We start from the raw sequence: 26,822 nt of genomic DNA, 5'->3' as shown, positions 1-26,822 counted from the left end.
GGACCCCCCCCCCACGAAAGAGTGTCCGCGTCCCACCGCGAGAACCACTGGTTTAATGCTGCTGCTTTCAGTATTATGGCAATAAATGTCATGAAAATGCCATTCAAACTCGCATAGTTAGAATTTAACAATGAATAAAGCACATGAGGTGTACCTGAGGTTATCATTGTCAGCTGCAAGAAATACAGTCAATTTCTAATATCAATTCGATGTGTTGGTTAGAACAAAAACTCCTTTTTTTAATGAAAATATTCCTTCCATCGCATGCCGTTGCTTTTGTATAGAACATGATTTTAATCAGCCTTTTTGGTCCTCAATCTGGCAACCTGCGCTTGCATTTGTCTTGATCCAGGAATGCAATACCTAGTCCAACCACTGATTGTCAAACTTATATAATGCACCTTTAATTACATTTACATAAGCATGCATAAAATCTCCTTCATATTCATGACGCGTTTTGTCATTATTATAAAGGCGTCATGGCATTCTTATGAACACCCCTTCAAGTAACTCATAATGGTTTGGAACCACTTGTGAGTGAGTAAATACTGAGAAATGTGTCATTGTTTAAGTATAAGACTATTGTATCTTTTAAAAAGCACATAATTTTTTCGCTAGCTGTTTAGCAGGATTTTGTTTATAATTGTGTTTGCCTTTTAAAGGGATAGTTCACCCAAAACTGAAAGTTCTGTCATTATTTACCCACCCTTCATTTGTTTCAAACTTGTTTGACTTTCTTTCTTCTGTTGAACACAAAAGAAAATATTATGAAGAAAGCTGACAATTTCCAAACCATTGACTTCATTAGTATTTGTTTTTCCTAATATGGAAGTCAATGGTTGTTTCGGCTTTCTTCAAAATATCTTCTTTTGTTTTCAGCAAATTGAAGAAACTCGTAAAGGTTTGGAACCACATGAGGGTGAGTAAATGGAAATTAATAATTGAAATATCCCTTTAATATTGTTTTGCAGCCAAGTTTTTTCCCACAAACTTTTTTAGTTAATTGTATTTGCATTTTAATAATGTAGAATGTGTATATTATGTTTTGAATCATTGCTTCCATTAATATTTATCACATTCTCTGGGCTTCTCTTGGTTATGTGTTGGTTTGCTTGTGTTACACCAGTAGCAGTTTTTCTTTAAGATATGCTCTTCATTTATTTTTCATCCGTTTTTAATTGCATTTTTGCTTTCTGATCAGCATTTATGAGGAGGAATGGTGAGTTAGTTTGAAATTATTTTTTTTGTTTGTTTGTTTTTGTGGTTTGTTTGCATTTTCTGCATGAAATCTCTAATCAAAAACCTTGTGAGCAGCATTGCTGCCCAGCGTTGGTTGCATTTTAACCAGCACTTATCTAAATCATTGAGGAGATGCCTTTACAGGAACACTCCACTTTTTTGAGCGGGAACTATTCTCATTTAAGATCTCCTTTGTAGTTGTTTTTATCTTTTTTTAATGCATTCAGTCGATCTTTGGGTCTGGAGCGGAGCACTTTTAGCTTAGCTTAGCATAAATCATTGAATTTTATTAGACCATTAGCATCTTGCTCAAAAATATCAACGTAATATTCAAGGATCTTTGCTGCCATACCATAGTTGCAGCAGGCATAAGTTACCTTGCCAGGAACTATTTTCAGGTGCTGCGTAATATTCTTCCTGCTGCCGCCATGTTACGACAGCAAAGTTATTACGCAGGAATGTAGTATAGTATAGTTCCTAGCCATATTGATTTAGAAAATTGCAAATGTTCATTTTCTGTCTGTCTTGGTACATAATCTAACTACAAAGTCAAGCTTTAAATAGGAAAATGATAAATTTTTGAGCGAGATGCTAATGGTCTAATTTGATTCAATGGTTATGCTAATCTAGGGCGACACAGTGGCGCAGCAGGTAGTGTTGTCGCCTTCACAGCAAGAAGGTCGCTGGTTCGAGCCTCAGCTGGGTCAGTTGGCGTTTCTGTGTGGAGTTTGCATGTTCTCCCTCCATTCGCATGGGTTTCCTCCAGCTGCTTCGGTTTCCCCCACAGTCCAAAGACATGCAGTACAGGTGAATTGTGTCGGCTAAATTGTCCATAATGTATGAGTGTGAATGAGTGTGCGTGGATGTTTCCCAGAGATGGGTTGCGGCTGGAAGGGCATCCGCTGCATAAAACGTGCTGGATAAGTTGGCGGTTCATTCCGCTGTGGCTACCCCGGATTAATAAAGGGACTAAGCCGAAAAAGAAAATGGATGAATGAATGAATGATTTATGCTAATCTAAGCTAAAAATGCTCTCGCAAGACAGTGATTGGCTGAATGGATTAAACATTGGTGAAAAGTCAACTGTTTAATTTCATGGGACTTGAGCCTATTCCTGAAAAAATGCATAGTGTTCCTTTAATGCTGGTTTAAAATTTGGAGGCACAACTAGTCTTCACACCTAATTACCCTTGATGCATAGGCTGTCTCACTACGGTTTGGATCAGAATAATAATCATTATTGTGTGTTTCTATCATCCTTTTTCTGTGGTCGCTACACATTTGGAGTGTGTAATGCAGCTGTCTTTGCTGAGCACACACACATGTATATCTGTTCTCTGTTTTTGATCCCTGTCATTCTCACTCTCAGACAAATGTTTATTTTCTAGGCTGATCTACTGCAATTATTGGTTGAATAATCCACAAAGATATAAATCAGCCACTTGATTTAGTTTTTTTTACAATCATTAAGCAACAAAGTCTTCTCTTTCAAATTCTGTTGATTTTATTTTGTTATATGTAGCATGACAGATCACTGTATAGACATTTCAGTTCAGGCTTTGGAACACGAGTGAATGTGATTTTATTTCCTTATTACTATAAGTTAGTCACTGCACAAATTAAACATGAATGAACTTCTCATGTTATTACTCAACCATGGAAAGACATCAGTAAAAAAGCTTGTAAGCAACATTTCACATAGCAATACATTTACCTTAGTCAAGTCATTCAGCATGGTAGTTCACTAGAGAAACTAATTTTAGAGAAGAGCATTTCTGTAAATAAGTTTATATTAATATATGCACTGTATATGCGTATATATTCATTTATGTATGTATTCATTCATTTTGCTTAACCTGTTAGTGATGTCTTATTTAATGTATGTTTATATGTCATAAGAAGTTATGAACCCAGTGTATAAATGATTCAATTTGAATAATTATTTGGAATGCAGAATGTTATAATTAGGTGTACAAATAAATTAAATATGCTTTATGTGCAATTTATTTTACATTTTTATTAGGTTGTTGTGTATATATATATATATATATATATATATATATATATATATATATATATATATATATATATATATATATATATATATATATATATATATATATATCTTTGCCTAATATCCGATGGCCAGAAAGTGATTTATTTTTTATGAATTGTTACAATTTTGGTATATGTGATGCAGCAAGTCCAGAGACTGTTAAGTACACCATGATTTTATATAAAATTCACTTTAAAGTGTGATATGACTAAAAAGTGGCCATAAACAAACATTTTCTCAATTAAAATAAGTATCGACTTGGACCCGGAAACAGTATTTCATACGTCACGACTTAACAAGAGGATTACGCAATAGCAATGTCCAAGTAATACATCTGTACCTATAAAGCTTACAGCATTAAAAAAACTCATTATTATTAAATTAAATAAAAAAAAAAAACATGTCAATATATGGTAAGTTACAGTAGTAGTGTAACTGCCTGTTTTTGCAAAAAAGCTTTGTCTGGTAAAAAAAAAATTACAAATTGGCAAATTAATTGGCATTAACTTTGATAAACAGTTATTTTAAGGCCCAGTATATATACAATATGGTCAATGCATTTTGGCTTGTTGATGTGGTCAAGACAAACGGTCGAAGTTTATACCGAGCATTAGAATGTAGGTTTTTATATATATATATACAGTTGAAGTCAGAATTATTAGCCCCCTTTGCATTTTTTTATTTTAAATTTTTTTCCCAAATTATGTTTAACAGAGCAAGGAAATTTTCTCTGTGTATATATAAAAACCTACATTCTAATGCTCGGTATGAACTTCAACCGTTTGTCTTGACCACATCAACAAGCCAAAATGCATTGACCACATTGTAAATATACTGGGCCTTAAACTAACTTTTTATCAAAATAAATATATATATATATACCTACCATTGCTGTCCTATTGTATAGTAAGAAACAAAGAAACACTTAGCTGAACAGATCTGCCATTTAAAGAACTAACTGCAACATTCTCCTGCAGCTCTGATGACCCCATTTGTTCATAAAATGTTAAGATTGATGACCTAAAGTTTCAAGAGAATCACTGAAATGCTCAGTAAAACACTCAATCATTACAGTATGTGTCTGTTAGTGTGCACTAATGTATGCTTTTGTTTATTGCTAGTATGGTGTATGTTGAAGTAATCCAGCTCTGTCTGATCCAGCAGCAGTGCTCTGTCCAGCTCCCAGTCCATCGTCTACATCCCTCAGGATATTGTCCGTGCCAAAGAGATCATTTCCCATATCAACACGCTCAAGACTCAGGTCAGCTATTACGCAGAGCGCCTGTCTCGCGCCGCTAAGGAACGCTCTGCTAACGGCATGGAGAGAACCCTCGCCATCCTAGCGGATAAGGTGAGTTTCAGAGTAAATCTAGCTCTGGCCATTTAACTTACCTATCGATAAGCCTGCCCTTCTTAGCTACTGCTGATAACTTTTGTATCAACTTACACTGACATATGAGTCTGTGTTCTCTTGATGATGTCAAGTCCGGATAAACAACCTAAAGTAGTCATACATGCAAATGCAGAGGACATGGCCCATGAGTCTTGTCACAGTTTATTTTGTCATCTAATTAGCCCATTTTCCACCGGGGTTTTACACTAATCGAATTTACATGATAACGAGTAAACAATGTTGTCTGAGGCTCACGGTATGGCCATTTTCATATACTGATCTCTTATTATTTTACTATGCCTTGGTATACCCAGACTTTTATTATAGGGCACCTTTAATGTAAATATTAAGTGTAAGTGAAATGTTAAGTGCAGTAAGGGCTCATGGCACTACACATGCTGGGGAGTTAAAAAGGTGCTTGATTTGAAATTAAGGGGGCTTTAAAAAGTCATTGAAAGTCCTTGAATCTGCTGATCATAAAAGAGTGGGAACCCTGTATTTATTCATTCATTCATTTTCTTGTCGGATTAGTCCCTTTATTAATCAGAGGTCACCACAGCGGAATGAACCGCCAACTTATGCAGCAAATGTTTTATGCAGCGGATGCCCTTCTAGCTGCAACCCATCACTGGGAAACATCCATACACACTCATTCACACACATATGCTACGGACAATTTAGCATACCCAATTCACCAGAGCACCTGGAGGAAACGCACAGGAACGCGGGGAGAACATGTAAACCCCACACAGAAACGCCAACTGATCCAGCTGAGGCTTGAACCAGGGATCTTCTTGCTGTGTGGTGAACGTGCTACCCACTGCGCCACCCTTTATTTAATAAGTACAATCATTTCTGGTACGTTAATTTCGTAATTATTCATAATTATAATTTTGTAATAATTTCGTAAACCTCATGGTACAGTCATTACTTTCGGTGTATTGCAGGGTAAAGCCTGGCTTACACATTGTGGTTTTGGCAAATTTGGAAAATCTTAAAAAATTCTTTTTTGGGCTGAAATATTTTGTTTTTGACAGATAATGAATGGTTGTTGTGATCAAATTTTTTCTCTGGTTCAATTCAGTGTTAAAAGCTTTGAGACACTTTTCTGCCACGTGACTTAAACTACCATCTTTAACATTGGTATAGGATATGCAGGAAAAGGGGAACTAATTCCTTTAAATTTTACTATATTTGGTATGACTTTTATTGACTTTCAATTCAACTGATGTTAGAAAGTCTTTAGACAAAATCTTTGTTACAATTATCCCTCCTACATAGTTTGACTATTTGTTTTGTAGCGTAAACACGATCAAACTTTTATACTTTCCAGTGTTTCTCTATGGTGCTGAAAACTAAAGATGTTCATGTTCTGCTCCTCATGCAACTGATACTTAACTGCCATTGCCTCATCTGCATTCTAAGAAGGGGTTTGCCTATAGGTAGGCCCACACAAAATCTGCGTGTGCATTTCAGTTCATTTACTTGAGTAAATGTGTGTAAATCTATATTTATTCAGTTTTTTTTATTAATTACAGTAATATAATTGACTAATCTGAAAATGTTCATCTGATTTATGTACAATGCAGTTTGTACAGTAATATTTTCTGTCTTTTAATAAATATATTATATGAGAGACTTGCTTTGTTTACCAAATAAAGTGAATCTAATTTGATTTGCATTTTAAACATTAAATAAAAGTTAAAAAGATATTATTTTTTATTTCACATATTAAGGTTTTAGTTATGGTACTCCCAAAATAATTCCGCAGAAATCCGCAGATTTTTATTATTTCAAAATTCTCCGCAGAAATTGCAAAAAACGTTTGCAGATTCCGTCTGGCTCTACCGATAGGCCAATTTTGCGTTGTAAATTTGTAATTTTTTTTAACTTGTCCCCGGCGTGGTTTTAGGCTGAAACTATAACCCATTTTTTGCTCACTTTCAGACACGACAGCTAGTGACGGTTTGTGACTGTAAACTGCTGGCGTCTGCAGTGCAGGCCCTGAACGCAGCGAGACCAGAGTACATCGCCTCGAAAAACTCACCCTCGGCTGACTCAGAGCAGGTTGTGCTGAGGAATGATCAGGACACACTGCTGGCCAAATGGAGTGGCAGTAACAGCCGTTCATCCCTCCATGTTGATTGGCATGAGGAAGAGTGGGTAAGAAATCTTCTCTTAGATTTTTATTTTATTACAATATTATATTATGTAATAAAAAAAAATTATTGAAATGTAAAATAGCATATTCTAATTTAATATTTTTGTAGTTTAAAGTGAATTTAAGAACTGTTATTACATTATTAAATTATTATTTCCCATACATGCATACATACATACATACATACATACATACAGGCTGGGGAAGGTTACAGAAACATTTCTGCTGCTCTGAAAGTTCCAATGAGCACAGTGGCCTCCATCATCTGTAAGTGGAAGATGTTTGGAACCACCAGAACTCTTCCTAGAGCTGGCCGGCCATCTAAGCTGAATGATCGGGGGAGAATGGCCTTAGTCAGGGAGGTAATCAATAACCCGATTAATAACACCACCTGGAATTTGCTAAAAGGCATCTGAAGGACACTCAGACCTGCATAAGAAGCTAAATTCTCTGGTCTGATGAGACTAAAATTAAAAACTTTGGAGTGAATGCCAGGCGTTACGTTAGGAGAAAACCAAGCACTACTCATCACCAGGCTAATACCATCCCTACAGTGAAGCATGGTGGTGGTAGCATCATGCTGTGGGGATGTTTTTCAGCAGCAGGAACTGGAAGACTAGTCAGGATAGAGAGAAAGATGAATCTGCAATGTACAGAGACATCCTGAATGTAAACCTGTTTTAGAGTGCTCTTGACCTCAGACTGGGGCGACGGTTCATCTTCCAGCAGGACAATGACCCAAAGCACACCACCAAAATATCAATGGAGTGACCTCACAACAACTTGGTGAATGTCCTTGAGTGGCCCAGCCAGAGCCCAGATCCAAATCCTATTGAACATCTCTGGAGAAATCTGAAAATGGCTGTCCACCGCCACTTCCCATCCAACCAAGTAGAGCTTGAGAGGTACTGCAAAGAGGAATGGGCAAAATTCCCAAAGACAGGTGTGCCAAGCTTGTGGCATCATATTCAAACATACTTGAATCTGTAATTGCTGCCAAAGGTGCATCAACAAAGTATTGAGCAAAGGCTATGAATACTTATTTAGATGTGATTTTTCAGGTTTTTTATTTTTAATAAATTAGCAACAATTAAAAAAAAAAAAAATTCACATTGTCATTATGGGGTATTGTGTGTAGTGTTTTGAGGAAAAAAATGAATTTAATCCATTTTGGAATAAGGCTGTAACATAAAAAAATGTGGAAAAAGTGAAGCGCTATGAATACTTTCCAGATGCACTGTACATACATACATACATACATACATACATACATACATTCATGCATACATGCATGCATACATAGCTATCTTTATGGGGACTTCCCAATAGACATAATGATTTTTATTCTGTATAAAGTCTATAATCTATCCCCTTCCCAAGTCATTTACAAAGTGAGGGTATGCACTTTATACAAATCATGTCTTTTATACAGGAAAAGGTGTGGGGGAATGTGGACAAAAGTCTAGAGTGCATAATCCAGCGAGTGGACAAGCTGCTGCAGAGAGAGCGTCTGCACAGCAGCAGCAGTGAGGACATGTTCCAGTCTGACCAGCAGGGCGGCACCAGCAAGAAAGGTAATGGGAAAAGAAAAGCTTTTTGGGTCAACCCTACCTGCATGGAGAAATCGTCCTCTGTAACTGAACCACAACAGCAGTCACCTTCACCACCACCACCACCATCATCATCATCATCATCATCATCATCATCATCACCATCACCATCCTCACCATCCGACCTGAACCCTGCATGCCCCGATAATGCAGAAGTGCATGCCTGTAGGTGCCTTTCACTGTCTTGTTCACTTTTTTCTCTGCTTTATATTTTTTTGCAAAAAATTTTTTTTCCAAAATGAATATGTAACATTTTATAACAATATGTAACATCAGACCGAGTACTTTTAATAGCTACTACCTCGTATACAGTGGATACGAACAGTATTCAGACCCCCTTAAATTTTTTACTTTTTGTTCAATTGCAGCCATTTGCTACAATTATTTAAGTTAATTTCTCCCCCTTAATGTACATACAGCAACCCATATTGACAGAAAAAACAAAAGAATTATTGACATTTTTGTTGATTTATTAAAAAAGAAATATCATATGGTCCTAAGTATTGAGATCCTTTGTTCAGTATTTAGTAGAAGCACCCTTTTGATCTAATACAGCCATGAGTCTTTTTGGGAAAGATTCAACAAGTTTTTCACATTTGGATTTGGGGACCCTCTGCCATTCCTCCTTGCAGATCCTCTCTAGTTCTATCAGGTTGGATGGTAAACGTTGGTGAATAGCCATTTTTAGGTATATCCAGAGATGCTCAATTGGCTTTAAGTCAGGGCTCTGGCTGGGCCTTTCAAGAACAGTCACAGAGTTGTTGTGAAGTCACTCCTTTGTTATTTTAGCTATGTGCTTAGGGTCATTGTCTTGTTGGAAGGTAAACCTTCGGCCCAGTCCTGAGCACTCTGGAAAAGATTTTCATCCAGGATATCCCTGTACTTGGCCGCATTCATCTTTCCCTCGACTGCAACTGGTTGTCCTGTCCCCGCAGCCTAAAAACACCACCACAGCATGATGCTGCCACAACCATGCTTTACTGTTGGGACTGTATTGGACAGGTGATGAGCAGTGCCTGGTTTTCTCCACACATACCACTTAGAATTAAGGCCAAAATCTTGGTCTCATCAGATCCGAGAATTTCATTTCTCACCATTTTAGCAAACTCCATGCAGCTTTCATGTGTCTTGCACTGAGAAGAGGCTTTCGTTTGGCCACTCTGCCATAAAGCCCTGACTGGTGGAGGGCTGAACTGATGGTTGACTTTCTACAACTTTCTCCCATCTCCCGACTGCATCTCTGGAGATCTTTGGGTTTTTCTTTACCTCTATCACCAAAGCTCTTCTCCCCCGATAGCTCACTTTCAGCTCTAGGAATAGTTCTGGTCATCCCAAACGTCTTCCCTTTAAGGATTATGGGGGCCACTGTGTCATACAGTATGTGACACAGATCGGATCTGATCTATGACCATGTAAACATGAAAAAAACGCATGCATTCGGATGTTCAGAGATCGGTTTCATATCGGTTTTCATTCATTCGGATATGTGACAATGCGACTACCATGTACACAGGCAGATCGGATTTATTGAGGTATTCCATTTTGTACGTCATTGAACTTGCGACAATGTGGTACTTCTCCACTGTTTAATGACGTAGAAGAGATGCTCCTCATTAAAGCCTGCCACAATTTGCTCCCACCAGACCTGAGATCTCTCACGTACACACAAATTCCTCTGAATAGTGGAGAGCACTATATATAAACCATAGGCGCAAGCTGCGATGACAGCCCTTTCCCTCCCCCTCCGCCTCCACCTCAAAATCATTATAAAGTTGTGTGAACTTCGCATGTTCTGCAAAGCTAAAAGCAAGACAATTTCTTCCATCGTAGCTAGTGTGGCGCAGATGCTAGAACCCGCCTTTAAGCATGCGCGTAAGTTGTATGGTAAGTGTAAACGCATGAATCGGATATGGGTCACTATTAAAAGAATGTGCAGGCAAAAAAAATCAGATATAGGCAACAAATCGGAATTGGGCAACAAGACCTGACAGTGGAAACATAGCCTTAGAAACCTTAAGTGCAGCAGAATTGTTTTGTAACCTTGGCCAGATTTGTGCCTTGCCACAATTCTGTCTCTGAGGTCTTCAGGCAGCTCCTTTGACCTCATGATTCTCATTTGCTCTGACATGCAGTGTGAGCTGTTCTTATATAGACAGGTGTGTGGCTTTCCTAATCAAGTCCAGTCAGTATAATCAAACTCAGCTGGACTCAAATGAAGCTGTTGAACCATCTCAAGGATGATCAGAAGAAATGGACAGCACCTGAGTTAAATATGAGTGTCACAGCAAAGGGTCTGAATACTTAGGACCATGTGACGTTAATGTGATAATAATGTGATATTTCAGTTTTTCTTTTTTAATAAATCTGCAAAAATGTCAACAATTCTGTGTTTTTCTGTCAATATGGGGTGCTGTGTGTACATTAATGAGGAAAAAGAAATTACCTTAAATGTTTTTAGCAAATGGCTGCAATATATCAAAGAGTGAAAAATGTAAAGGGGTCTGACCTTACCTTTCTTTGCTTTGCTGCTTGTTCATTGCGTCTCTGTAATACATGCACATACTCATCTTTCTTGCTTTTTTTGCCATCACCCTTTTTATCTCTGTATTTCACACATTTGTCACCTGTTCATCTTCAAACAGATCTGCATGCTGTCATAGCAACAAGCTTTACATTATTTGTATTTGCCTTTATATGGTTCGAATTAGTCTTCCCACTGTTTCTAACTACCTCTTCATCTGTATTGTTTTTAACCTACAGTTAAAGTCAGAATTATTAGCCCCCCTAAATCATTACCCCCCCCCCCCCCCCCTGTATATTTGTTTCTCCAATTTTTTGTTTAACAGAAGGACGATTTTTTTCAACACATTTCTAAACAAACATAATAGTTTTAATAACTGATTTCTCTTATCTTTGCCATGGGGACAGTGCATAATTAGGCAAGTTAGGGTAATTAGGCAAATCACTGTATAACGATGGTTTGTTCTGTATACATTCAAAAAATATATATTGCTTAAGGGGGCTAATAATATTGACCTTGAAATGATATAAAAAACTGCTTTTATTCTAGCTGAAATAAAACAAATAAGTCTTTCTCCAGAAGAAAAAAAAAGTATACGGAATACTGTGAAAGTTTTTATTGCAACAGTGTTGCAAAAACACATTTTATACCATTTGAAATATATTTTTTGTGCATGGTGTATAAGTGCACATACATTGTTTACCCATAATGTTTACATGGTCGTAATACAGCAAGTAATACAACAAGCATTTAGTTTGGGCTAGCTTTTGCAGCTGGACATTGCTTTACAATGCCCTTGATGGGTGAACATTAGCCAGTGGGGGAGTGTCTTTTGTCTCTCCAGGTGTGAATTATTTATGATGATTGTCACTTCTACGCATACAGTATGCTGACTCAAAATACACTTTACAAATTGTAATCCATTGTAATGTTTTCTTTGAATGAGAGAACAAAATAATTAATTATTCTAGCCTACAAGACTTACTCAAAAGTTACTCAAAAGTCTTATTCAGGCCCATTGAGTGAGTTTTTGGACCTTATTTCAGCTACATTTTGTTTTCCCAAACCTACTAAGCATGCATAATATTTTTTTTATAGTAAACGCAAGCATGTGCATCAATATTTCTCACATATTATTGTAGCACAGTTTGTGCTGAATACAAAAAAATACATGTTGGCCAATACTATGTAATAAGAAGCTGAAATAAGCACAAGTGTCAGGGCATGTCAAAACATGTCAGACCCCAGAGGGTTAAACATAATTTGGCAAATATTTGACAAAGAAAATACATTTCACTGGAGGGCTAATAATTTTGACTTCAACTGTACACAGCCCTGTCACATCATATGCATGTTGTCTTGTGTCTTATAATTTGTATATGTTTGTTTATCTGTTTTCAATGATATGTGCCAAAACCAACCGTATGAGTCTATGGAAGAAAAAAAACTGACATCCAAGTGGATTCTGTGCAACAGTTTATATTAATGAGTGTGTGTTGACTCGGTGTGACTCTCTGTTGATGTGCCATGTCTCTGGAACATGTTTCTGGAACATTCTGTTGTTTGACCCAGCATATTTGCCTACTGTGCGCATGTGACCGGGTGCTCTCATTTGATTGGCTGGCTGACTAACATGCTCACAGGCTCTCTGTCTGGTGCTGACTGTCTGTGCCAGTTAGTCACTTGGCAGCGCCAGCATGCTGCAATTTAGAGTGGTCCTTTACATTATATAAAGACTATGATATCATTAGCTCGCCAGGCAGATGTTAAAATTGCTTTTATCTATTTCTAGGCAGAGTTTTGCAACATAATATACAGTGCAGGAAATAAGTATTGAACATGTCACCATTGTTCTGAGGAAACATATTTCTAAAGGTGCTGTTGACTTGAAATGATCACAGAATTTTGGTAACAGCCAAAGAAATCCACATATGCAAAGAAAACAAAACTAATTAGTTTGCAAATTAGGTTGTGTGTAGTAAAATGAAATGACAAAGGGGAAAAATATTAAACACATGAAGAAAGGGAGGTGTAGAAAGGCAGTGAAAGTCCAGACAGCAGCTGAAATCTCTCAGTAGTTATTCAGCAACTGTCTGCCCTTCGTCATTGTAAATTATTAGTAGCTGCTTCAGTCCAACATCTACATTACATGGATGATGAAGATAAAACCAGGTAGAACTTTTCAGCAATGATCCAAAACACTGCCAAGGAATCTCTTTAATGGTTTTAGAGAAATAAAATCAAGCCGTGGAATGGCCCAGCCAATTACCTGACTTGAATCCAATAGAAAAATAAAGATCAGATTTGATAGAAGAGACCCACAGAACCATCAAGATTCTGACTGTTGAAGTCTGTGAAAAAATCACAGCTGAGCAATGCATGTAACTTTATTCTCCATATGAGAGGCGTCTTTAACCTGTCATCACCAAAAAAAAAACGTTTATGTAAAGTATGAAATAGATTTTAATAGTTTCCCAGTGGGAGGGGAACTTCAATGCCATGTGGAAAACTTCCACTATGGGGATTTCATTAGAAACTAATTATCTGAAAGAGTAATAAAACGGACCAATGAAATGCCAATGAGTTGGCGGTGTCAGTGTGCACAGCTAACAGCAATTACAATCACTGTAAACAATTACTGAGAGAGTCTTCAGGTTCCTCCAAACCTCCTTTGAGAGGCGAGAGAGAGAGAACGAGAAACTTCCGGTGTTTGAACATGCTGTTTCTCCTGGTTCCAGAGTGTGTGACATGCAGGAACCTGTAGAGCTGCGGCGACACCTAATACATTTGTGATATTTTATAATCTGACTAAGCTGAGGAGTCAGGTGCCTGACCCATTGTGTTGTTGGCATGCCCACTTGGTCAGCCTGCATTTTGCATATGCTTCACTCAGCTATGGTACTGTATAGTACCCCCTCTTAGGTGGGCCCATATCTTCCCTCCCCGTTAACCATACTTTATATGTGTACTCCCCCTTCTCAGGGTTCATTCATATGTTTTCATGCCACCAGGTCTCCCCATTGGGCAGCAAGTGGCCTCTGCAGTGTCCTTCCTAACGGGAATGCGGGCTTTCCCAACATACTGTCGTATTTTAGAATTCCTAGAACTTAACTAGGTGTATTGTTTATGACTCCCCTAAAAATATAGATAAGCCTTTAAGTGCTTCACAGGTAAGTAAGGTAAGTTAGGGCCAGGGGGCACGTTGCAGGGCTGCATCTCTGGTGATGATCGTGCGCTCATGCTAGGAGTCATTGGGGAATGAAACGGTTACTTTGTAACCCTCGTTCCCCGAGAGGGGGAACATAAATGCTATGTTCCTTCGCCAGCTGTTGCACCTTACTGTAGCTGTCAGCTGTAGCTCGGCTCTTCAGCTAGAAAAGGTGTCTTTGCGATGCACAGCGGGCATCTTTGTGTACAACAAATGATTACAATAGATGATTGTAATTAACAGATGATTGTAATTGCTGTTAGCTGTGCACGCTGACGCCGCCAACTCATTGGCATTTTATTGGTCCGTTTTATTACACTTTCAGATGATTGTTTTTTTGACGAAACCCCTAAAGTGGAAGTTTTCTACATAGCATTGAAGTTCCATTGAAGTGGGAACGAGGGTTACGTTGTAACCGTTTGGTTTGGTTCGGGGAACGAGGGTTTCGTAGTAACTTTTTCCTTTCTCTTTGTGCCATTCCATTGTTACTACACATAACTTTTTTTTTTTTAGATTTTTTTTGTTTTGTTTTATTTTTGTGTTTGTATTATTTGGGTTTTTCCTAAAATTCCATATCAACAGCTCCAGAAATATTAATCTCAGGAAAAAACATGACTTATTTCCCCCACTGTAAGTGCAAAACTATTAGTTGTTAAATATGCTTGTATATAAAGTCTCAAGCTGCATTTCCACTTCACATGACATTCAGACACTACTGTCAGAATTCGCCCCTAGTGGCAGACACACAGTATTTTCATTATGGTCTCGAAAAAGAGTGAAAAACATAAAAAGGCTCAATTAGCTTGATTGTAATTGTATTATATGCTTTATATATTAATATTTTTCCCAGTGATGGGTTGCGGCTGGAAGGGCATCCGCTGCGTAAAAACATGTTGGATAAGTTGGCGGTTCATTCTGCTGTTTTGACCCCAGATTAATAAAAGGACTAAGCCGAAAAGAAAATGAATGAATATATTAATATAATTATTATTCATTTAGTATTTTAAGGTTGTACCTGAGACAAATTGGCTCAACACTTGGCTGTGCTGATTCACAATTCAGTAGCTATGTTTCCATACAAAAATGAAAATTAACTTTCACAAAACTGGAATATCGCATAAAAGATGTGCGAATAAAGCTGCGTTTCCATCGAACGAGTCAAAGCTAACAAAATTGTCACTTCCTGATTATCTGGCGCCAAATATCAACAGTAAAAACAGAATTTGCTGCGGTAGGAGAAGCTGCGGGAATCTTTTCTTTATTTAATAAATGGCAGAAGGCAATCCTGACACTCGCGGTGGCGTTTGAAGGTGTGAAACGCGGAGCACAGATGCTCTTGATTCTAGAGGTCATTAATAATATAATAATATACAGTATAACACTAATACTGAACAGTTAAGGCGTTTTAGAATGACTAAAACAACGTTTCACATGTTTTACAATGTGCTCAGCCTGCTGGTTTGTCCATTCACACATATTTTTATCATCACACAATCTCATAACAAAATCACGTGACCTTTTTTAATGTGCATACTGGAATTTGTTTGGTAAAAGCGTTTCTATCGTAGTTTATGCGCATCTTTTCTTATTGAATAAAAAGTTTATCCTAGTAGTCAATTATTCGCATATGTTTTTATGCACATTTTTTAAATTTATGCGCATCTTGGCGTTTCCATCAACTGATTTAAAAAAAAAAAAAAAAAAAAAAAACATTTTATGGCCATATACTAAATGCACATAAAAGTAGGTGGATGGAAACGTAGCTATTGTTTACCATACACAACCTGTTTACTAAACAACCCGTAGAATACTATCAAATTATTTTTGTCACTCAAAAATTCTTACGGATATTTCCATTTCCCATACATTTCAATGTGTTTCCCCACATTTCCGATCTTCATGCATTCACCATAGTGAAATGAATAAAAGAGTGAATGCAAACAATATATTTGTAATATAATAATAATACTTGCAACAATTTTGAAGGGAACATGGAGAGAGCATTAATAATTTGTACTCATTTATGACTAAAAACAAGTTTTTTTAAAAACTCTGCTGAAAAATCCAGCTTAAACCAGCCTAGGCTGGTTGACTGGTTTTAGCTGGTTGAACAGCCTGCTTTTAGAGGGGTTTTTGCCATATCCAGGCTGGGTTCCAACAATTTCCACCCTAGTCTTAGCTGGTCAGGCTGGAAAATGACCAGTTAAAACCATCTAAAACCAGCTTGACCAGCCTGGTTTAAGCTGGACATAGCTGGTTTTGACTGGTCATCTCCCAGCCTGACAAGCTAGGACCAGGCTGGAAATGGCTGGAAACCAGCCTGGAAGTGGCCAAAACCCCTCTAAAACCAGGCTGGTTGACTAGCTAAAACCAGCCAACCAGCCTAGGCTGGTTTAAGCTGTTTTTTTTCAGTAGGGAAAAGTAAGATTTTCTGATAGAAAATTAACAAAAACTAATCAATTCCTATCTCGAGCACAGAGGCCTCATTGGACAACACTAGAACACATCACATCCAGTTGAGCAGTTGCATACATCTAAACACCAAATATTTTAAAGCAACTATAACGCTCAAATTGGATCCGAATTTTCTGCATACGGACATGATCGTAACTCTATACGCAGCTCCCGGAGTACTCTCTTGACTTCTGTTGCTTGTCATTTGTCGTGTGCAGTAGAAACGCAGCTTCAGAGTGTGTGTTTAGCTGTGTGTGCTGTGCTAGTTGCACTCGCTAAGTTAACTGTTGCATGTTGCACCTTCATCCTCCTAGATGGCAGCAGCAGCAGTGGAGAGGAGAGTTACCCAGGTAAGAGCGCCTTCCCCACCCTTAAGCTTGTGCGCTAATGCTAAAGAGGTGTTCACTTTTTTATGTCTCACGTCATACTTGTTTCATACTTGTTTAATGGTGTCAAACTGTCATACTGTTTTGAAATCTGTCCAGGTTTACTTTAAACTCCCTGAGTCATATAGAGATGCATCCAATGTTCTGCTGATGTGGTATTTTTGATTGAAACGGGAAGCTAGTTGGGATATATTTATCCCAGATATAAATTATGATTTGTATCATATGGCCCTGTCTTAAATGGAACACTTTGTGAATTTGAGGTCATTCAGACTAATAATGGCTACCACATACATGTTTGTTAGTTCACCTAAAAATGTAAAATTTCAGTTGTTTGCATACCATTGAATCTACCCAGACTGTAATATGCTGCCATGTTATGGTGATCAATGATATATGTTTCAGGTGCAACTGGTCATACGGTTTTAACACATTATTTTGTGCACTAAAAGCAACTTTTGTCATTGTTTAGTTACGCTATACTGTAGATTGCCTGATTACCCAAAAATGAAAAATTGGTCCTCCGTAATTCATCTAATGACTTTGTAATATCTAATTGGCTAAATGGGTTGGTACGGGTCACCTTTATCAGGCTTGCATTTCCACTGCTAAAAGGGTACCAATGGTGGGTGTGGTGTACAACAGAAAGTTTCAGTCAACGTCATTCTCGTTCAAGAAAATGTCAAAGTAAAGCTTTACTGGTCATTCACATATCATATGAGAAGCACTTCTCACAAAACAGATGCTTTGTACACATAAATACTTGTGTATGAATGTTCATTACTAACCTTTCTATGAACATGATTTGATTATAACTGCAGATCAAAGATATGCAAAATAGCCTACTGTAATGTCTGCGATTATATAAAATAAATAAATGCAGCATATATGAACACATACAGCCCCTTACATTCTCCGATATGTTATCAATTAAAGAAAAACTACACACAGCATATATTTAGTATTTATTTGGGTTCAAAAACAACACACAACAAATAGCCCACAGTCAGTGCAAACCTCTCATCTGTATCTTTAATCTTCACCAGCACATGTAACCTCAGGTTAGAAAGTAATTCCTTCATTCCCAGTTCATAATAGTCCAGAAGGTGATGATAATAGTTAAACATGGTAGTTTGTTCATGTTTTAGGTTGCTGAAACAATCATTTGCTCCATTGGTTTTTCCAGCTTCTCCTTTGTTTTTTCACACGTCAGTCTCACATTTGTCCGTTTCTAAAAGGATCTGATGTCAGAAGCACTTCAATAATCAAGCTCACGTTATTATCATCAGCTCAAATTCGTTATTTCAAATATAGACGCGCGGCAAGCACAAGCGAGACCGCTCACGCTTTAGACAGCCTTGTAAAAGACTACAGGGCACAGAGCAGATTCTGCTCTTCCTCCTGGCTTTGTGGCTGTTCATCAAGACGACAACAAGGTTTGTTTGAACTCCGGTCGGCCATGGTTTGTTTTTTTATGTATATATTGTTACGGTATAATGTCTCTGTGTATTTAAAACATGGCGGTTACTTTGTTTTCATTCTGGCTTGTTGCACGAGCGAGTGACTTATCTCTGTAAACTAATAGCGTTCAGTTGTACATCTAGCTCAGCCTTTTGGTACCATTTTGTTTGTGCCAGGTACCCGTTGCAAAGGGTACACAAAAAGGCTCGATTTTAGGTGCCTTTTGACAGTGGAAATGGCCATAAAAGTGTACCGAACCATACCGTATCACTCAGTTGAAACGGGCCATTAATGTCATTCCAATTACACAAGACTTAGATTTGTCTTAAAAACAGAGGTGAAGATATTTTGAATAAAACCTGGATGACATTTTGGTCACTCCATTGAAATGCAATTGTACCAAATTTTTCATCTCCATTTACCAGCAAGCATTTATTTTTTTTGTGTTTAAAGGACATCTAATAGATGTTCAAGATCAAGATGTACAGTATATACACCAAAATAATTTTTGTACCAGGCTGAAAACACCTTTTTTTTCTACTGTAAAATTGGGTATTTTAGCATGCAGTCTATAAGGATTTGCTTGCTTCTGGAGCAAGCCTCCAGTGGCAAGTTGATGAATTGCAGGTTAGGTTACTTCTAAGCTGGTTTCAAGCAAAATAAACATTGTAAATTTAGATTTTTTTTAGATGTTAGTTTCCGTCTTTTACTTTTATGGATATCTGTTAGCTAATGTGCTCCATAACAGTGACAGAATTCGGGTTTAGGAAATATAAAACTGATAGAAACATCCAAAGCTTGCAGTTTGTCACTTGTGCCTAAATGGATCAAAAAAAATGTTTCTTTTCTTTACATCACTTTATACTTCTCATCAAATTTTGACAAAACAAATGCTCTCTAGTATCTGACATGCCCAGCACCCTTCAAGTCGCTCCTCATTTGCTTTTCATTTGATGCTCTAGAGCTCAACCACTCTTACTGGCAGAGCTGTGATAAAAACAAAATGCTATTGGCTGTTTTTTGGCTTTTTTTTTTTTTGTCACTTTATTTTTCTGTTGAAATTACGGCAAACATCGAATTTGAAAAAAAATTTCAAAGTGCTTCACGGCATCAGCAAGGATCTTTTTTTGATGACTAGTCTATTTGTTTGGGCTATTGTTAGATGTATATTCGGTTTTTACTTATTTAGCTGTGTTTTAGCCAAAATATCCATGTTTGGACACCTATTAGACGTCTTTTAAACACAAAAATGCTTGTTGGGATGCTTCAATAAGTTCATAATGGCTCTGTAAAAGAAAGCCATATAACCAATTAATTCAAATGGACTTATAGCTTCACATATGTCTGTCCAAACAGCTTGAAAAATAGATTTTTCACCATAGGTGCCCTTAAACCATTAATGAACGTTTTGAAGCTTTGTGTAATAGACTTTCAGTAGAGAGGCAGAAATCTTTCAACTTTCATTTAAAATATCTTTAATTGTGAGAAAAACAAAATGTTTTTAGGTTTGGAATAACAAAAGGGGTATAAGTAAATTATTTTTTGTTAATAAACACACAACTTTAAAGTGAAACATGAGAATTTAAATCTATGTTTTGATAAGCATGAATATATGAAGTTTGAAATTGATTTTAAATGATTGTGTGCATCAGGTGAATGGAGCGAGGCCTTGTATCCCCTCCTGACGACCCTAACAGAGTGTGTGGCCATGATGAGTGACAAAGCCAAGAAGTCGATGGTTTTCTTGCTCATGCAAGACAGCGCACCCACCATCGCAATGGACCTCAGTCTGCAGTACCGCAGAGATGTGGTTTTCTGCCAAACAGTTAGTTCTTAATCACACACTTTAATGAACACCACCATAACCTTAATGATGGTTCACCCCAAAATAATCGCAATTATTCCATGGTCTGTTGAAAATCTTATTTCTGATTGACTGGAAGAAAAATTGTTTAATGCACAGTTCCAGTCGGTTTTTATTACAATTAGAAATAAATGTGCTACCCTCTAACAATAGTAATAACCATAGTAATTCAGTGGCAGTTGCTGAAGCCTACGTTCATCTGTGTAATCCTGAGCCAGTGGGCATCAACCAACTAGCAAATATGCTTAACATATATACGAAGAGGTAGCTAGCACATGTTACTATGAACTATTTGTTATGCCATACACACTTCCTGTCTGCCGATGACTGATTTAATGTGGGACTAGGAGATCTAAAATGTAATTAATGATCAAATTAGTCAAATTTTGCGCTTCAAAGAGCAAACCTAGTTTTATCACATCTACAACAAGCAGATGACCATGGAATAAGAAGGATAATTAACAGCTTGCTGTGCATTAAAGGATTTTAAATCCACCTTGTGGAGGCAATCCATTATCCTTTGCTTATCTGTCATCATTTGTCCTGTAAAAACATATGCTTTTAAGCTTTTTAAATGAATATACTTTTGTCAACTTAACCAGAGATCCACATTTTCCATTAGTCAGTAATAAGCATAAATAGCGATAAAAGCCAAACAATTCAAGGTCTTGAGTTATCCACTAGTATATGCAATCTATATAGTATATGTAATATATTTAGTTATCCACAATAGTCCACTATTATAGAGTTTTTAAATCCAGAGATTTTTTTCATTCAATTAAAATTCATACAGAATTAAAATGACATGTTGAATACTTAATAATAAAAGGTTTGGGTGAACTATCCTAACCAGTTTTCATGCATTTCTAATGTGTATTCTGTTTCTTATCTTTTTGTGTCTTTTAAGCTCACAGCGCTAATTTGTGGCTTCATTATTAAGCTGAGAAACTGTCTCCGTGATGACGGTTTTCTGAGACAGCTTTACACCATCGGCCTGCTCGCTCAGTTTGAGTGTCTATTGAGTACTTACGGTAAACCCACTCTCACATTTATGCTCATTCTTTGCTCCTGAATACGCAGTAATCACTAAATTAAACCACTTATGTTGTTAAAAAAAATATGTAGGACATACAGTTGAAGTCAGAATTATTAGCCCCCCTGATTTATTAGCCCCCTTGTTTATTTTTTTCCCTAATTTTTTTTTCAACACATTTCTAAACATAATAGTTTTAATAACTCATTTCTAATAACTGATTTATTTTATCTTCACCATGATGACAGTAAATAATATTTTACTAGATATTTTTCAAGACACTTCTATACAGCTTAAAGTGACATTTAAAGGCTTAACTAGGTTAATTAGGTTAACTAGGCAGGTTAGGGTAATTAGGCAAGTTCTTGTATAACGATGGTTTGTTCTGTAGACTATCGAAAAAATATAGCTTAAAGAGGCTAATAATTTTGTCCTTAATGTTTTTTTTTTTTTTTTTTTTTTATGAAAAACTGCTTTTATCCTAACCAAAATAAAACAAAAAAGACTTTCTCAAGAAGAAAAAATATTATCAGACATTCTGTGAAAATGTCCTTGCTCTGCTAAACATAATTTGAGAAATCTAAAAAAAAATCATTTGTTTAGGCTAGAATAAAAACAGTTTTAAAACAATTTTTTTAATAGATATTAAAACTATTATGTTTAGAAATGTGTTGAAAAAACTCTTCTCTCCGCTAAACAGAAATTGGGGAAAAAATAAATTGGGGGGCTAATAATTCAGGGCGGCTAATAATCAGACTGTATGTATGTGTATATATATATATATATATATATATATATATATATATATATATATATATATATATATATATATATATATCCCCAATTTCTGTTTAACTGAAAGAAGTTTTTTCAACACATTCTTAAACACAATAGTTTTAATAACTGATTTCTTTTATCTTTGCCATGATGACAGTACATAATATTTTACAAGATATTTTTCAAGAAACCAGTATTCAGCCTAAAGCAGGGGTCTCAAACTGGCGGGCCATGGGCCATTTACGGCCTGCCCTCCTCCCTCAGGCAACTGATGTCAAAAATAGAACGAGATTCGGCCCGCCAAAACCTCTATCATTGTTGCGCAGTCACATCTAGCCACTTGTGGTTTTGACCTGCCACCTAGTCAACATTTAAAGTACTGCATTCAGATCAGTTTTACTTTCATTTTTTCTCAGTGTACGATTGAAAGTAACACACATGTGTTTTAAGTCTGTGGCTGATTTAAACGTTGAAATATAAGTGCTCTATTTTTACTAAAGCTTTATATTTGTAAAAATTCATGGGTTGTTTGATTATTATCAGTTTTATACCACTTGTATTTTGTTGTACAAACACTTCTTCATGGCTTGGTGGTGTGACAAATATGATAATTTTGCTAACATTCAATTCAAATGGCCTCATTTATTAGATTTTCATCATATGCTTATTAAGATTTGCATGAAAACTATGTACAGTAGTAAAATTGTACTGCTAGTTGAATTGAACCTGTTAAAGTAAATGTGAATACATACATACTTTTCCCCTTTTGTTGTAGTTTTACAAAAAAAGAGAAAAAAGAACAGTTGCCAGTAAAGTCACTTAACTTATCCAGACTGCTTTTCTGCTGTTCTTACGCTATTGGGACAGTACAATTGGTTGTGACAGAATAATAAATATTATGCCTATTATTTGTTGTATTTTCGTAGCAAATTAAACTCCCCCTTCAATATGTTCAACAAGAAACTAAAAGCTAGAGTTTTGACTTAATACAATCTGTGGAAGAATGACTGATGTGTGTTTATTTCATTGTATAACAATGGTTTGTTCTATAGACAATATTGCTTAAGGGGGCTAATAATATTGACTTTTAATGTACAATAAAAAATATTCTAGCTGAAATAAAATAAATAAAACTTTCTCCAGTAGAAAAAAATATTATAGGAAATACTGGGACAAATCCCTTGCTCTGTTAAACATATTCTGGGAAATATTCACAGGAAAGCTTAACTGTAATACTAATTAATTATTTTTTTAATGTTCGGTCATTTTATGGTTCATTCATTGTGCCCTCTCTTTATATGTTTTCTGTATGCATCACAGGAGAGGAGTTAGCCATGTTAGAGGACATGAGCATAGGAATAATGGACCTTCGAAACGTGACCTTCAAGGTGACTCAGGCCATTTCTACCTCATCTCCCGACATGCTGCCGGTGATCACCGGGAATCGGGATGGGTTCAACGTTCGCATCCCTCTCCCTGGAAGCATGTTTGATGCATTGCCAAGGGAGATCCAGAACGGCATGCTGCTGCGGGTACAGCCGGTGCTGTTCAACGTGGGCATCAACGAGCAGCAAACGCTCGCTGAGAAGTGAGTCTTGATTATGTAAAACAGCCCTCAGGAGTGCTTGCATAACATCAACAAATCACATTATTTCATAATAGTTTGTTTTATCTGATCTCATTTTCAGTTTGGTTTACAATTGTTTTTCATTTTTGGTTTACATTAGGGGAGCACTATAAAATTGAAAAACGGTCATTTTTCCATAATAGTAAATACAGTATGTGTATAGGTTTGATTTGACCAGTCAGATGGGGACTATCTTTATCTCCGCCTCCCCAGTAGGTGCTGTTGTGCTATTGGCTAGAATGGCCCAAAGCTGGAAATAAATACCATTGTCAGTAGTACAGACAAGAGAGCAAAATGACAACAGCCAATAAGAATCAGAATAGAAGCCAAGGGTTTTAGTCATTCACTATGTTTTAAAGGGCACCAATGATGAAAATCAACTTTTATAAACTGTTTAGTCAGACTGTGTGTAGGTATAGTGTGTCCACAGTCATATTGGAGTGATATAAACCCAACAAGTCTCTCTTTTTTTTTTTTTTTTTCTGACGTTATAATAGTGATTTTGAGGCCCACTGCAACGTGACATAAGGTTGTGTTTTTTTCCCCACCCACGAATTGATTGACAAGCGCCATGTTTCTATAATAACATGTATACACATGTCCATGAGCCTCACGGTGGCGCAGTGGGTAGCACAATCGCCTCACAGCAAGAAGGTCGCTTGTTTAAGCCTCGGCTGGGTCAGTTGGCATTTCTGTGTGGAGTTTGCATGTTCTCCCCGTGCTCGCGTGGGTTTCATCTGGGTGCTCCGATTTCCCCCACAAGTCCAAAGACATGCGCTATAGGTGAATTGGGTAAGCTAAATTGTCTGTAGTGTACTGTGTGTGTGTGAATGAGAGTGTATGGATGTTTCCCAGTGATGAGTTGCGGCTGAAAGGGCATCCGCTGCATAAAACATATGCTGGATATGTTGGCGGTTCATTCCACTGTGGCGACCCCAGATTAATAAAGAGACTAAGCTGAAAAGAAAATGAATGAATGAATGACACATGTCCACAGAACATTTTATTGCAAATAAACTAGGATTAAAATATCTGTTCAAGCTCTCAGATTTTTTTTATGAGTTTTATAAGTTTAAAGAGATTTTAAAACAGAGCATGTTTGTTATAAAGACAGTAAAATTGCTAATTCTTAACTGATATAATCACCACGGCCGCATGGTGTCAGTAAACATGCATATATATGTGTGTACTGCAAATGGTATTTGTGTGTGACTCATCTTTTCAGAAAGGCTTGAATAACTCCAGCACAAATACATAAAATAAACTTACTTGATATTTTTGACTAGTGACTTTATTTCAGCTTCATCCATGTCTGTCTCTATCACTGACTGCTGTTTATCTGCGGATATCAATAATGAAAATGTATTTATCAGAACATGTTACCAAATGTTTATTAAAAATGCCTTAAATGTTTAGTTTATAATACCTATAGTTTTGTTATACCAGTTGTTTTGTATTATAATTTCTTTAAACGTATGCTTTTAAATGATGATACTTGTTTTAATATGGAAATCATTCATAAAATCACTTTGCCTTTCCAGTAATATTTATTTTCATAAATATTGTAATAAAGGAGTTGTCCAACACTTATGTACCTTTTTTGAGAACAATTGTGTTCCTTCATTTCAAGTGTACTATAAACGGTACAGAACAGTATCATAAGAGGTCTTTTCCATACCATATAAGGTACAACTTTTACAAAGGTACAAAACTGTTCCTTAAGGAACATTATTTGTACCACTGTGTACCTTTTTTTTCTGAGAGTGTAGGCAATGAAAGGAACCTATTCATCACCATATAAGTGAAATTTCTGAACCTACACACAAGAGCCTGAGACAAATGTTCATTTAAGAAGAAGATTTAAAATGACATTTAGAGGTTTTTGCATCTGAACTCTTCAATAGCATTTCTCTAGCAAAATATTATATAACAAGAAATATTATTATCACATCACTTAACAACAATATCGAACATTTTCCCACAAAGGTGCATCTTCAGTTTACACAAATTAACTATATCTTGAATTGTGTTGTAGGTTTGGAGACACGTCACTTCAGGAGCTCATCAATGTGGAAAGTCTGGCACGTCTAAATTCTTACTACCAGCAGTTCAAGGAGGTTTTACCGGACGACTGTAAGTCAGGAAATTTTAACATAATTTGAATTACACAAGTCATTCGGGTTTTAATTCTTTGTCTCTTTCAGGTCTTCCTCACTCTCGTAGTCAGACTTGTCTCCCAGAGCTGTTGCGGTTTCTGGGTCAAATGTTCATGCTAGGAAAAATAAAAATGTTGACATCTTGTGGCAGGCTGCTGAGGTAACTGTTCTTTACTTAATTTGAGAATTCAATTCAGTTCAATTCGCCTTTATTTGTATAGCGCTTTTACAATGTAGATTGTATCAAAGCAGCTTCACATAGAAGATTATAATATATTGAAACAGTGTCAGTTCAGTTTTCAGAGTTTAAGTTCAGTTCAGTTTAGTTCAGTTCAGTGTGGTTTAATAATCACTACTGAGAGTCCAAACACTGAAGAGCAAATCCATCGATGCGCAGTTCTTCAAGTCCTGAACCACGCAAGCCAGTGGCGACAGCAGTGAGGAAAAAACTTCACTAATTGGCAAAAGTGAAGAATTAAAAAACCTAGAGAGAAACCAGGCTCAGTTGGGCATGACCATTTCTCCTATGGCCAGATGTCTTGTGCAGAGCTGCAGTCTAGGCGCTGGAGAAGCGTAACGTCAACGAGACTCATGTGTCCCCGGAGCATCACAGGAATCAGTCTCATGCTCTCCATTCCTCCCTGACCACCACAGCAGCTGCTCAGGATACGGCCTGGTCCAGGATTATGGAAACCTTGGGATCATCTCGTCGCTGGTCTTGGATCGAATCAGTGGCGCTGCATAGTCTGAGGGCCTCGGAATGAGTATCCCCAGGTGGAAATAGAGAATAAGGAGAATAATTAGTGTAGCTGCTGTTCATAGTGTATGCGAGTGTATGCTTTACTAAAAAGATAGGTCTTTAATCTAGTTTTGAAC

The 26,822-nt window shown here is 36.9% G+C and overlaps 1 protein-coding gene across 1 annotated transcript in view; it reads left to right on the top strand.

Moving 5' to 3' along the window:
• Nucleotides 1-26,822, top strand: part of inpp4ab (inositol polyphosphate-4-phosphatase type I Ab) — a 110,710-nt gene that overhangs the window by 65,158 nt on the left and 18,730 nt on the right. The window contains 10 exon segments of the mRNA XM_056459690.1: nt 4,460-4,646; nt 6,636-6,851; nt 8,282-8,624; nt 16,957-16,992; nt 20,142-20,314; nt 21,261-21,384; nt 23,484-23,751; nt 25,826-25,923; nt 25,995-26,048; nt 26,051-26,106. Coding sequence (XP_056315665.1) covers nt 4,460-4,646; nt 6,636-6,851; nt 8,282-8,624; nt 16,957-16,992; nt 20,142-20,314; nt 21,261-21,384; nt 23,484-23,751; nt 25,826-25,923; nt 25,995-26,048; nt 26,051-26,106 — 1,555 coding nt within the window.

Source organism: Danio aesculapii, chromosome 6 (assembly GCF_903798145.1).
Source record: "Danio aesculapii chromosome 6, fDanAes4.1, whole genome shotgun sequence".
In the NCBI taxonomy this organism is placed as follows: Eukaryota; Metazoa; Chordata; class Actinopteri; order Cypriniformes; family Danionidae; genus Danio; species Danio aesculapii.
The sequence above is the reverse complement of the archived record's forward strand: the minus strand, read 5'-3'. Positions and strand labels throughout refer to the sequence as shown.